We start from the raw sequence: 14,666 nt of genomic DNA on the forward strand, positions 1-14,666 counted from the left end.
GTGAAGGGTGGTACCCAGATCTTTTACTGCTCCTGCCTGAAGGGACGTGATCAAAAACTAAAGAGAAAAATAAAAGAAAAACAGGAACATGTTCTTCGCCTGGGCAGAAATAAATGTTAAGTGTGAATGTGGGTGAAATGAAAACACTGAATGCTGGATTGGGTGTTAGCTAGTTTGAGACTCCCCCACTGTCTGATTGACAGGTGAGGAAAAGACCTGCAGCAAGCTTGGATTAAACACCAGTCACTCCTGCCATAACCAGACTGTAATTTGTCTCTCGTCATGTCACCTTTTTGTTAGAAAAACAATATTTGGTTTTGTCCACATTATGTCCTAATTACTATTTCTGTTTCTTGTTTGACTGTATGTATTGTTCAAGACTGTCGCTTCAACACTGTAGACTGTACTGATTCATTTTCTGATTGAAAGCATTTTTAAAACGCTGTCTTCTGTGTGTTTCTGTGTTAAACATCCCGATGCTGCCACTGTGGGCTGAGTGGGTGTATGTGTGTGTGTGTGTGTGTGTGTGTGTGTGTTGCAGTGACAAAGAGACATACCATTGAGTGTGTTTTCTGTTGCTCATCTCTTCTTGGTCGGATGTTGTTTGGAATTTAGTGCTTTTGGTGGACTCATTGTGCTCCGTGTGAGTGCTTCCATTCACTGCTGACTAACTGCACTGTTACAGTTACAGAATGCTTCAAACTATTCAGAATATTTATCATGCAATTTTCTTAGCGTTTGGGGGATTATTTTGTACAAATAAATACTTTACAATCTGCTTGTCTCCTTTGACTTGGCACAGAAATAGATTTTTTTTCTCTGATTCTCACAGTCACAGGTTTGAAATGAGCTGTTTGCATCTGTGTCTCCTTCTGCTGAAACATGAGACCACCATCATCTACAAAGAATACAACAAGAGCAGGGATAAGTTTTATCAAAAAAGTGGAACGAGTTTGAACATCATCGATGTAAAGATTCTTTTGAAGAAAAAAAATCATAACATTAAGTTGTTCATTCATAAACCTGTCAGGCCTGTTGGTGGGACAGTCAATACAAAGTTGTGCTGTGCATCCAGACTTTGCTCAAACTCGCAGAACTTTATTTTAAATTCTAGTCAAGTTCCCAAAGTTTTTAAAAATACCAGATATGTCTGGCTGAATTTTGGGGAAATGTGTTTAAAATTATGTACAATACATCTGGATTATTTCTATTTGATGGAATTGTAGAGACACAAAAACACATTTTGGGGTTGAATATTTGATTCAGTGTATACACAAACACACACACACACACACACACACACACTTTATCCCCCAACACTTGCTATAAATCTCTGGGTCTGAAGTGAACTGTGTATTGCAGCAATCAGTAAAAACTGTAATAGTATAAGACATCCTCTGTATGCATCACCATATTCACTAAATTATTGTTCACATGAAATAGTGAGGTGGAGCCTTATGCTTTTATATTTTAACACCATTTGTCAAAATGGCAAAAATGTCAACAAGTGATGAAGCGCTTTTATATTCAGTTTTTAGGAAATGGCCCGCGATTAGAGGCAATAAATGTAATGACCTCTCCAGACTTTGTCTTACCATTTATACTGATAGATATCCCTTTTTTTTTTTTTATCTCTGGATGTATTAGACCATTGTGAACAAAGTAGCAGATCAACAAGCCAGACTGATTAATAGCAGAATTGTTTTTTATATGACATTGGCATCAATGTGATGCAGTGTCAGGTATTTAAATTGCCTGATTACCCAAAAACAGACATTCCTGTCTGATTATTTAACCCGTTGTCAGTTTCTCAGTTGATTTCCCCAAAAATGTTTTAAAACGCGATATATACTGATATTGTGATATAAAATCACATATTCCATGATAGAAGTTTTTACCTGTGTGGCTCATCTCTTGTCTGTAACAAAGTAGATAAAAGTGTCAAATATTTCAGTTAGCATCAGTTAATTTTTTTTTTTTTTATCAGAGTTTATCTCAATAATATTATCAAGAACATGAACTACATTTTCTTCACAACTTTTTCCACAACTATTTCCAAATGAATGAAACCTGTGTTTGACATGTGAAAAACTTCAACTTTAGTTTCATGTCACATTTTCCCAGGTCATTGGTCACTGTTAGGGAACAACTGCTTTAGACCATATTCACTCTAATGCATTATTTGGCAGATTTTGTCAAATAGAAAATAAGGATGATTTTTATACTCTCCAAACTAAGGTATCAAGAAGGACATTGTTGTGGAATCGGCATTAATATAGAAAATATTGGAAAATTCAAATTAAAATACAGTAATATATTTTCAAATGATACAAAGCCCTACTGATAGCGTGAAATTCACAAGTCCAACAAAGCAGGTATATAGTAAATGAAGAAATGTGGATGTTCACATTTGTTCCTGACACTTATGAACTAATGATAGCAGGGACGACAGTAAAACACAGACAGTTATTCATTTATCTTAACTCTTGCTGCTGTTCATGGAAAAATCTCAACTGCTCTCATACAACAGGACGATAAACTCTCTGTAAGACTAAAGACACAAAGCGGTTTCATTCCAGATTATAAGAGACTTCCCAAAGACCAGCACACACTTCCTCCCATATATTTTTATTCACAGGAAGCAAAAATAGAAAGACAGGTTCAAAATGAAGTTAAGCCTCAAATCACTGACAAATGAGATCAGTCATTATGTGTCAAATATTTATTCCTTTAAAACGTTTATTACTGATTAAATTCATGTAGGGAAAAATGAATAGTACATCTCTTTTTCTCCAGTGTACAGCAAACCACAGCTGACGAGTGTGTTTCAACCATAGCACACAGGGGGCATGTTCAACACATGCACAGTTTGGTGTGCTAATTATGTGTGTATGTTCTATATTGAATATAAACACACAAATATATTTATATATACATACACATAATGAATAAAAATCATAAAGTGAGATTTGATGCCATTTCTCGGCCCTGGAGGTCAAAAACACTGGGACCTCTCAGTGCTTATTGGGATCCCAAACCGGCTGCCAGAGTGAGTCCAGAGGATGAAAACTCAATGTTTTCAACAGAAGCGTAGCCGATTCCTACAGCTCTCTCCGTTTACAACTCTCCCAAATCAGAACAAAGAAGAAAAAAAAAAAAGTCAGTAATAGGTCATGTATGATGCTTCAGCCTCTGTGCCAAACCCTGGGAGCCAGTGCTGCAGTTCATCCCTGTTTGCTCTTACAGTAACAGCCTCACTGTCTGCCGCACTCTCATCATCGATGCATAAACACTGTCCAGTAACACTTCTGTCGAAAAGGTAGCAGGGATGGTGACACGGAAAAGCAAAGAAACACATGACATCAGACCTTAACAACAGTTAACAGTTAGAGACTCTGCAAGCTAAGGAAATACAGTAAATCCTTGACAGTCTGGATGCATGTAACCTTTTACCTTCAAACAAACTTTGCGTGCTCAGATGAAACATGGGCAATAACAGTCTGCTATGGATCACCGTGGCGACTGAGAGAAGCCAGTTTCCAAAGCAAGAGCCTCCTCGTGCTGATGGTTAGGTTCGGAGGTGAACTCGCCCCCCTTGAGAGAGCAAATGCAGGAGGTGAGTCTGTCACTGTGAGAGGTGCTGATGTGTGAGTGCTCGGAGGAGAGAGGGCCAGTGGCTGCAGGGATACAGAGGGAGAGGGAGGGCTTCCTAAGGACTCAACAGAGTCCATTCAGACCCTGATCATCCTGCCTCTTGGCCAACCAGAAGCCACTATGGCAACAGTCCAATAACAGGCGCCACTGAGCTCCTAATTTTTTTTAATCTATATTATTGGCAGTATCATCATTTTAAAAAAAAAAGATGGAGGAAAAGGTTTAAAAGGAAACTCTGAAAGCATAGTAAGACTGCAGTGAACGGTGCTATCAGAGCTGGACGTCCCAGAGCTCCAGGAGTGGTTCAACTGCTCTGCTGCATTAAAAAAAAAAAAAAAAAAAAGACAAAAAGAAAAAAAAACAAAAACATAAAATCAATCAGGTCGTTGGCTCAGCACTACTGGAGGTTAGAGGAGAGAGGGCGGGTAGCTTGGCAAAATATAGACAAGGAAAAACAAAACATGAGAAGTCACCAGTTCTGTCCATCGGATTAGTTGCTAAAGGTCGTCTACCAATCATCATCATCAACATCATCATCATCATCATCATCATCATCAGTTTGATTTGTTTTCCCCCCATCGAGTCAAATAAAACAAAATCTAGCAGTTCATGATCTCTTGGTGTGAGTCGTGGTAACGCAGGTGTCTGAAATGTTGAAACTGTAGCGAGGCGGTGAGACCTTCGCTCTTACTCAGACGCCCGCTCCAATAACCACCTCCCTAAACAACCAAACAACCCCCCCCCCCCCCCAAAAGAAAAGAAAAACTAGAAAGAAAACAAATAGATCCAAAAAAAAGTGAGCCCTCCTTCTCCTCAGGCGCAGAGTCTGACTTGACTCTGAATGTCCTGTGTGCAGTGGAATGAGAAGGAGAGATGAGATACTGATGAAGAATATGGGGATTATGTGGACAGAAATCTGAGCATTATGGCGGTCAGTTGTCAGCTTGCAGATCCTTAAAGAAAGGAGGACCTCAGGTCAATAGTGCCCATCTGCTGAGTTCCAAATAAAACTTGATCTGACGTCTAATAAAATCTGTACATATTCTTTTTAAAGTCTTCATGATTAATTTGTCCAAAGGGGACAATTCTTTCCATTTATTTATTTATTTTTTTTTTTAATCTTTCACTGTATATTTATTAAATCTTTATCTGCTCTTTAATTTAGATGTTCTGAGTCCCATCGTGTGTGTATGTGTGTGAAGAGAAGACGCTGCCGGCCTTGTGAGGATGGCTTTGAGTTTGCTAGCAGCACTTTTTCTTTCGTTTACTGTTCCGGGTGAGTTTGACCACGTCGTTCTGTTGCTGCTGCTGCTGCTTGGCTAGCACCTCCTTCTTGGCTCTTAGCACTAGCTCTGTGATGCAGTTGAACATCTGCAGGAGAAGCACAAACCAGCGATGTGCGGTGAGTACCGCATGTCAGAGCACCCACATCAAACACTGCAGTTTATGAAAAGTGTGCACATCATTTTCTTATAACAGGAGGAAGATGCTGCTTCAACGCTGCAATGCCTTCCTGACTGTAGCTGAAATCTGTTCAATATTTTAGATTTTTCCAATCTGTACTCAAACAAACCCCCCCCAAAAAATAGTCAACATCCTGGTGTTACATACCATCAAAAAATGGTTCACCCAATAGAGCTGTGAAGTGGGAGGAGCTATTTCAGGCGCCCCTGGTTCAGGAAGTAAAAATCCCATTCAGTTTTCCCATAAACTACGTTAAGTTACTCACAGTTTGAGCACTTCTTCTACGGCTTGGATCAACATGAAACTCTTGGTTAAATCATTAGTACAAAAAATGAACAACTGTGTCGGAAAATATCTGGTTAAAAAGTTGAAGGTACAAGACTGAGTACATAAAGAATTTCGAGTAGAGGTCCTCCCAAGGTGCATTTCAGCAAGAAACTGAGCCAATCACTGAGCTTAAAATTCAGTCAAGTGCGCCACAAATGGCTGTTGGAAATTAAAAATTATGATGTTGAGAAAACTGATTTTACAAACTAGAGTGAATATGTTCGGTTTTAATTTCTGGATCACTTTTGTATGAATTCAGTAACTACTTTACAACTTCAGCAACGAAGCATTTTGAATTCAATACGCTCTGATTAACTCCAATGGCTTTCTCTCTATAGCGATGGAGGTCAAGGCTCATGGGTATTGCAGGATTCTTAGCTGCCAAAATCACAGACAAAACATGACTTTTCAGAAACGAAGTTGAAATAATTGAAACTAGAGGTCATTATATAAACCTATAAGATCGTTACATTATCCAGGAGAGTCCTGAGTTTCTATGTTCAGTAACATTGAGGAGATCGTTTAGAAATATTTGAATTGGGAACACAGAATGTGGAAAAACACTTCAGAAACCAGCCGCCCCCCCTAAGCTCTGTCCCCCTTGGTTACCGTTACAACACATATAGTTTATAATGATGACACTGGCAGATTCACCACCTGAATTCTTAATTTTTTGAAACAATGGGTCCTTCATTTATCAGCTGTAGCTAAGTAGCTGAGTAAGCTAATGTTGTTGTGAGGATGCTGTCTCCAGCTGACCTTTTAATGTTTCCAACTAACTCATTTAAAAACAAGAACTCTGTAAAAGGGTCTTAAATGGTATTGATGTACATAATATCAAGCATACACACTGAGGCAAAGTGTTCCAGGCAAGCAGTCAGAATCCTCACTAGTTGATCTATGTAGAGACAGAAATAAAGAAACAGGAGTGTTTTGTACCCCAGTGTAGGAAAAATGTAACATTTAGCTGAACAAGAGAAAAAAGGCTTTTAAGATGACTAAGAGGACTAACTAATGTATTTGGCGAATGTAACGCTATTTTGGAGTTTGGCAGGCAGGAGCTGCTGGAGAGTGAAGTTCCTCAAAAACAATAGAGCAGGACAGAGCCACTGATACTACTTACACTCTGATATAGTAGCATCAGGACTGGCTTCCACACAGTGGATGTGCTAGTTGTGAACACGGCTTTTTTGTACATAACCTGTAAATGTAGTATCACAAAAATGTAGCTAGCTAATGAGATGTTCCTTGGCCTTGGAAATAACATTGAGTTAGGTTTTGATAAAGGCCATAAAAAGCGACACCACCCTCCAAAACTCTTGGCATGTGAAGAAACCCAAAGCTTGACAGGCCTGCTGTGCCTAGTTACAGTTGCTAAGCTATGATTGGACAATTGCAGTTCAGGACAGGAGTTATGCAAACGGTCAATTCAAGCCTTCAATTGAGCTCCACTGCATACCAGACATGTTCCAGAAACTACTCAGACAAACACGTTAGTCAAAACAGTCTGAAGCTGAAGACGACAGAAAGAACGATTTACCTCTTCAACATTGATGTTCTCTTTTGCGCTTGTCTCAAACAGGTTGATGCCCATTTGCTCAGCAAACTTCTGCGCGTCAGTCGTCTCAACCACCTTGGAGTTGGGGTCGTCGTTCTTGTTTCCCACTGAAAATAGAAAATACGAGGAAATCTGTTAGTAAATGCCACGGTGAAGCAGCAGGACTTCTGTGAGTTGAGTCTAAACAAAGCAAATGGATTATTTTCTGGACACCAAAAAAGGAAACACACTCACCTAATATTCGGCACACATCATCACAATTCTGGTTGATTTCATGTAGCCATCGTTTGACGTTGACGAAGGATTCGGCACTCGTGACGTCATATACCACTATGACCCCGTGCGTTCCCCTGTAGTATCTGCACATACAGAGAGACACAGTCAGTCTGTGACATCAGGTAACTTATGCTAGTGTCCAGCAGGGGGACACTAATCTCAAACTGGAGGAGACCCAACTTGATCATCTCTAAATTGTAAAAAAAATATTTAAAAAATTAACAATGACTCCTCAAAAGTAACCCTGAATATTGAGCCCTCTACCAAGCAATTAACTGTCTAGACTGACTCAATGAACTTTATCTACTCAGTTTAAAAAGGGACACTCCACCAATTTCACACGTGAGGATCAGTTTACTCGTCATGGTAACAAATACTCAGCCTGTAAAAACAGTCTTCTGTGGTGCTGAAGGAGCTCTCTAAAGAATTCTCTGAGAATTTTATTTTATTTTTCAAAATCTGTCTCTTACAAGTCCCCCAACTTTATGGAAGTGAAATGCTACAATTGATAAAATATCCCTTTAAATCTTTTCTACAATAATGCAACACTGCAGTGTATCAGGACCAAGTGTGTGACTGCTTGAGGAAAACCCACAGAAGTGCGAGGAACAGCATCTGTCCAACACAGACAAGTCAAGCGGAGTCTGACAGCAGGACAGTTGAACTGAGAGTAAACCTGCTGCTGAAGCTTCAAACAGTGGCCAGGCCCCAGAGTCGCTGCACTGTGCCAAACAAACACAAAGAACCTTTTGTCAGGCTTACTATGTGTGTGTGCGTGTGTGCGTTTCTGCCTGGCGTGACAGCGGGGGGATACAGTGTTGTCTGAGCATGTCCCTGATGTCCAGCAGCACTGGGCCGCCCAACAGCAGGGGTGGATGGCTCTGTGTGTGTGTCTGCTCAGTGAACAAGAATAGAGAATCTTAAACCATAGTTTCTGTAGTAAAACATTGAACAAACAGGGTAATAAAGAGTTAATAAACTGCACCTCTTACTTAAGAATCATTGATCAAGGGGCGTCCTGGTGGGCTTCAGGTTTAAGACGCTGACCGTGTAATCACAATGCCCCTGGTTCCACTGTCCATCACCTTCTCCCCTCATCTTCTGTCTGTCTCTACTTTCTACTCTCCAATAAATCATCACTAATCATTCTAAAAAAATTTCACTCCTTCCACACTTTGGGGCTCTCTCATTAATAATTATTTTCACATTCTTGGGGAAAAAATAAAGCCATCATTATGTGTTCTTTTATATATAACCCCAAAACTGTTTGTGTAAACTTGGAAAAGACACAGTATCAGGATGGGACAGCATTTCAAAACTAATTTTTGCTAATGAAACAAACATGAGAATAAAAACCTTAGAATACAAGCATGAACTCACTAGAAGGGGAAGTAACTATGGGTCTTTGGAGGTGTTGACTTGTGCCTGGGGCTGATAGCAGCTGTGGGTCGGCCACAGGCACGCAGCCACAGGGTCGGACATATGGCCACTGCACCGGGCCAGTCTGACCAAGCGGGTCTCTGCCCGTGATCCATCTGCACAGTGAAATTCATTTAGGCCCTAATGAGGCACCACGCCACTCTACTTCAGCCAAGCAAACAATAAGCCTAGATAGGCCTCGGTCATAGGACAGCCTTACTCCTCAGGAGCTGAAGCGTCAGCACTGAAGAGGATTTCAAGCTTTCTGGATGAATTTACTGTTCTGGACGTCCTCACTGCAGTGATGCTAGCACATAATAACAACTGTCAAACATGCCCTCCTCACTGTGCTCTGGACAGAACTCACTATGGCGGGATAGTGACAGCTAAAAGCATGTGAAGAGCTGCCTCCGTCTGCTCCAGTCAAAGTCATAAAGAAGTGAATAGGTAAGATGACTGCATTCTGAGCTTGAGGTCACATCAATGTTGTTTTTATCAGTGCTGCTCACTTACAGCGAGAGCAGCCACACATCTATGCCCAGGTCTTATTACACCCTTGATGCCGATTTTGTACTCTAATACCAAGTGTGTTCAGGTAAATTGCACTGTAATTGAAATGACAAGTCCATATTCCAGCTGGGCACTTTACTAAGGAAAGAGAAATCATTGGTTTGACAGCTGGAACGAGTGCAAGACAGAGGACACAACAAATGTGTAATTGCTTGTCTGACATAGCGATGCTCAGGTTAAGAGGACAGCAGACAGCAACTGCAGCAATCCTACTGCAGTTTAATCAGTAGGGTGTAGTTCATAGAAAAGCTGCTATAATCAATATTTCAATTTTAACAAAGGATCAAAAAAACTTTGTATATACAGTATATGAAAGGAGTCACTCATAAACACACAAAGAATCATCACTCAACTCAGCAGTTCCCCTCAAATCTACGGGGCTGTAGATTGTGTTTCAGTTTGCTCTCAGTGTTAATTTTAAACGCAGTCAGCGAAAAAAGCTCTAAAAACCCTCTGAACACTACCAACCCAGCACCAAACAGACAGACAGACAAAGTTAGTCACTAGCTGGTGAACATAGTGGAGCATTTAGCAGCTGAAGAGCCAGATATTTCCTCCGGAGAACCAGAGCTAAACAGAGGACTCACATTCATCAGGTGGACAGAGACACGACTCTTAATGAATGCTAATGTTGCTCGATCTGTGCTTCAGATGAGTATTTGCTAAAATGTTTGAACTTAAAAAAGGTGGTATACGGTGCTTGTTCCAGCTGCCACCATGTTGTCAAAAAAGAAATGTTAATGCAGACTTTAAAATCTAGATATAAAGGCCTAAATGTCAAAAAACAAACAAAACATATGGTTTCACATACCTAGTGGTAACTAGCCACACAGATGGTTTTGATTTTGAGTTATATGTCACTAAGATAGATTTATAATGGAGCTTAATGTAATTTTGTTTGTGGTATTCTCAGCATTGAACAATGATGTGAAAAAGGACAAGTAGCAGTGTTGCAATAATCCACAGAACTCACTGTAAAAAGTTTTAACTGGAACTACTTTCTACCAAAGAAATAGTCCCTTTGTAACCTGTTTATACATAGTAACAGGGACACTGTTTATGCTATTATAATTATCATAGTAGTATTAGGGTCATGCCAAAATGATAGAAAGACATCCATAAAACAATAATAAAACATTTGTAATATTTTAAGTCTGCATTCATTTAGCATTAACTGCCTTTTCTTGTCCACAGATCTAAATACAGTCACCTGCAGGCTGACTCCCGCTCCCTCCTCCAACCACCCATGAAAACCTTACATGAATGTGACGTAATCCAGTTTTGTTCATTAGCATTGTGCTGTGAGTCACGGGGGTCATGGCAAATGATGCAGCATGTTTTGAAAGCCTGCCTGACAGAGAAAGTGTTTCCATTCAAGTGCAGTGGGCGCCTTGATTTGTGTTGTGACTCAGCTGAGGTGCGGAGAAGCAGCTGGCCAAACTGAACAGATAGAAATCATTTGGCGTGTCGGACACATGTTTAGCATCTGTGTTTTTGTCCTTTTTTTTTTTGCGCGTGGGAACCCCTACTCTTGTGTTGCAACATAAAAACAATAACAATGTGGTTGATTAAGTCTGAATGCCGGTGTGAGAAAAGTTTGAGTCTTGTGCTTTAAGGATAAAGCTGATGTTACTTTATCTTTTTATCATCATCATCATCATCAATTCACCTGCACAGACCAAAAACCAACAATTAATTTATCCCATAAACCAGTAACATTTGTGTATTCTGATGTATCTTATGCCATAAACTCCACTGTCATCCAAAAACTATTGAGAACAGAATCCACTGCAATGGCATCGCTCCTTTATATGCTTTTAATAGTTTTTGGGCAGCAATGTGAGTTTTATGTCACAAACACAGAGGGAACATCAGGCTGTGGCTACTCAGGTGACTTGTTGATAGTAAAAAGATAAAAAATAAGGCCAGAGTATCCTCTTTAAAAAACTTTGGAAGCTCTGCTGTACATTAGTGTGAACCTAGAGGCACCCGGATGAGACACCAGACAGCAGTGTGACTGACACACAGTACAAGAAAAAAAAGAGGGTTAAGACGCCCAACCCTTGTCGTCATGTAGCACTACAGTATGAGACCAGGAGCCTCCCTCTCACATCTGTAATTAGGATCTGTGGGGAATTCCACCCAGTTTCATAGAGCAGCACGTACTTATACTGGTTGTCTACAAACTGCTTCCTCATATAATACCTAATCTAAGGACCACAAAGAGCCTGTCTTGGTTTCAGATTCAATTCTTGAAATGAAAATCAAGAGCTTCACCTGAAAACTCCTGACGACTGTGTCTGCGTTCGGATCTACTTACGTGGAGGTAATGGTGCGGAATCGCTCCTGCCCTGCTGTATCCCAGATCTGTAGCTTCACCTTCTCCCCGTTGATCTCCACCGTCCGGATCTTAAAGTCCACGCCAATCGTGGTGATATAGCTACCTACAAACACGCACACAGCACAAACACATCAGGTTTCATGAGCGAAATCTTAAATGTACAAAGTCCTGAACTGATGCCACAGCGGCCGAGGGAGGAACACGCACCTGAAAATGTGTTGTCTGCAAATCGCAGGAGGAGACTGCTCTTTCCCACTCCTGCAGAGGAAACAAAAGCACAGGATGAGGTTTAGCATTACAACAGGTTTCCAAAATATGAGAACCACACATTCTTTATAATATTTAGTTTCTAGCTTCCAAAACAAATTCTACAGTTGTCTGAGGACAAGCATGTTGAGTTTTTTGGGAGGGTTTATTGCACCACAAAGCGGCATGTTTTCGGTAGGGTTTTGGTTTCACATATTATATCCTAGTTACCAAACACCATCTGACGGCTGCAAAACAAAAACAAGACGTCAACCTGAACAGCTGCTGTAATCCTTGTGTACCTAAAGATTTACTACAGCAAGCTAAACACACAAAGTTATACCTGTTGCACAGTGTACACGCTGATGGATTTGAGGTGAGCAGGACTGCACCGTACACCTTCATTTTAAATTTTCTGATGTTGTTTTAATATACAGAAGCCTAATCAATGCAACAGCAGAACAAACACTTGGAGTTTGGTCAAAACCACAGCAGAAGGAGGTCATGATAGTGAGAGAGGAGAAAGTGAAGGGAGAAGGTGAATGAGATTGAAGAGGAGGGAAGATGAGCGAGATCAGGATTGTGTCTTCAACAGATCAGTTGTCAGGTTACAACTGGAAGGTATGTAGAGAGGGGTGTGGCCCGACCTGCAGCACTGTTACTTAGCCTACCTATTGTGTTATTGTCATCTCATATTTGATCAGTCGCCACATAAAAGTTCTCAGGTTTCTGTCGTCTCCACGCTACAGGGTTTTGTTCAAACAAACAATACCTGAAGCTTCAAAGCAGAGGAGAGAGCATCATCTTTTTGCCAAACCACTATCTCTTTCAGGAACTAACTCACCCAGGGTTCCAGTGACAAAGCCATCCATGCCATTTCTATTTTTAACCACTGCAGCATCTAGCTTAGAAATATGTATAAATAACACCTTGTGATGTTTGATACATCTCATAAAGGCAATCCATATCATGCCTGTTCATGAGTACAATCACGACCTGTGTAAGGCTAGTTCAAAACATCCAAATTGAGAAAAATGTAATGAAATACTCAACAGCCAAGAGGCTAAACAAGTTCACGTAAGTGATAAAACAGCCTCAGTCGAGCATGGAGACCCAGTGTGGGTCATGTCTGATTCTCAGCTGCAGATCGGTCTATGTGAAGCTGAAGGGAGGCAGCAGTCGGGAGCATCTTGCCTAAATTAACTCAGTGCAGGACTACAGTCAGTGGTACTGAGGGGACACTGGCATCTGTGTGTAAGTGGCAGTGAAGGGCTTGCTGTGCTGCCTTGCCCTCTACTGTGAGCAGCCAGTTGATGGGGTCGTGCCAGGATCGGGATGGTCAATGAATGCAAAGATCATTGCTCACAAAGAGGTCCTGCAGGATGAGGATAAACTCCTATTGAGGGTGGAGTCGCATTATAAAAGGCCTGTTTTCACTTCAATGGAGAGATACAGGAGGAGCAGTCCTTATCAGTCCTTCACAGATTTACAGTATGCATCTACCTGTGGCTGTGACTTAGCTTTTAACATAACAAAGAAGATAAACAGGAAAAAGTTACCCACAGTGAAAGCAGTCTTTCAACCTCGCCAGCTTGGCCGACACGCATTTCATTGAGTGATACTAGAGTTGATACTGACCACTTAGACAGTCTCACTTCACTATAACTTACTTTGACTGTCTGGATGCAAACCAGAGACTGCAGTGCAGCATTCCTCCACTATCAAGTAGCTATCACTGTCATGTTAGCAAGCTAAAAAACAAAATGCATTTCAATAACTTAGCTCATTTAACACCGCAGCAGACATAACAACATTTCTATAGCTTGTGCAGAAAGTCCTCAACTTCAGACAGCCCCCCAGCTTTTTCTTTCAAGCTAACAGTTAGCCTAACTTCCAGCTAGCTACCATAGCTAGTGAGAGATACAAACAAGAGACCAAATTACAAGACTTTCTGAACCACAGTAAGGTTTTTGGTGTGTGGTGTTTGGTTTAATGTGGAGCTAAAATAAAACATATCTCACGGACAAGACGAGAAGATCTTCGAGAGACAAACCCTGATGATCTGGAGGCGATATCCGGCCTGATCGGCTGACACCCGGCCCGGACACACAACCTCCGCCCTGTCACCGCTACAGGAATATGTCGGATGTGTAAGTTACGTTACACGAATAATTTCTATGCACAAAATAAAAACTAACAACTTGTAAAACGCGTCAGATACGAATATTGTGGCCCTGGAGCTACATTTTTGTTTCTCCGCATGTTAAAAAAAAAAAAAAAAACACGTCAAGGCCCACTTCCCGTCGCGCATCCCCGGTGTCGGCTTACCGCTGTCACCGATGATGAGCAGCTTGAAGAGGTAATCGTAGTCCCTGGCCATGCCGGTAGCTGGTGGCTCACCCCCCGCCTTGTGGACGCTTCTTTGCTCGGTTTGCTGTCCGACCCCCCTCGGCCTGTAAAAATCACCAGCCCCCCAGATCCCTCCGGTATGAAAGAAAACGACCACTGCCGATGCTAGACACTGTTAGCCCCCCCGAGCCGGCGGCCTTTTTCTCGGGGTTTCGCGGCGTCAGCAATCCTCTCCCTCCGCTGCAAACAGCCGGAAACTCCGCTTCCTTCTCTGGTGAAGCTGCTGCACCCAACTCTGATCCGGCCTCACTGCGCAAGCTCCTGCTACAGCACAGCGGTCCCATCCCATTGATGAACACTGCACTCATACTTCTAGCAGAAACTCGTAGATCTCCTTGATTCACAACCAGTCCAGTACATGGCAGGATCCTTCACATTTCATTAAAAATGAACTGATCAACA

At 41.4% G+C, this 14,666-nt stretch overlaps 1 protein-coding gene across 3 annotated transcripts; it reads right to left on the reverse strand.

The window, feature by feature from the left end:
- Positions 1-2,611: 2,611 nt before the first annotated feature.
- Positions 2,612-14,535, reverse strand: rab35b (RAB35, member RAS oncogene family b). 3 transcript variants are annotated; one of them, XR_006098203.1, is made up of 7 exons: positions 14,184-14,521; positions 11,817-11,867; positions 11,589-11,712; positions 7,238-7,362; positions 6,986-7,110; positions 3,454-5,025; positions 2,612-3,308 (listed from the first exon to the last, which is right to left on the reverse strand). XR_006098203.1 is itself a non-coding variant. In XM_042421982.1 (6 exons), the coding sequence occupies exons 1-6, from the start codon at positions 14,233-14,235 to the stop codon at positions 4,897-4,899; spliced, it is 606 nt and encodes a 201-aa protein (XP_042277916.1). In that variant the 5' UTR covers positions 14,236-14,521; the 3' UTR covers positions 2,612-4,896. The 3 variants fall into 3 exon arrangements, 2 of the variants coding, with proteins under 2 accessions (XP_042277916.1, XP_042277917.1); XM_042421982.1 differs by having other exon boundaries at positions 2,612-5,025; XM_042421983.1 differs by lacking the exons at positions 2,612-3,308; positions 6,986-7,110 and having other exon boundaries at positions 4,919-5,025; positions 14,184-14,535.
- Between the last annotated feature and the right edge of the window lie 131 nt (positions 14,536-14,666).

Source organism: Thunnus maccoyii, chromosome 9, assembly GCF_910596095.1.
Source record: "Thunnus maccoyii chromosome 9, fThuMac1.1, whole genome shotgun sequence".
NCBI lineage: Eukaryota > Metazoa > Chordata > Actinopteri > Scombriformes > Scombridae > Thunnus > Thunnus maccoyii.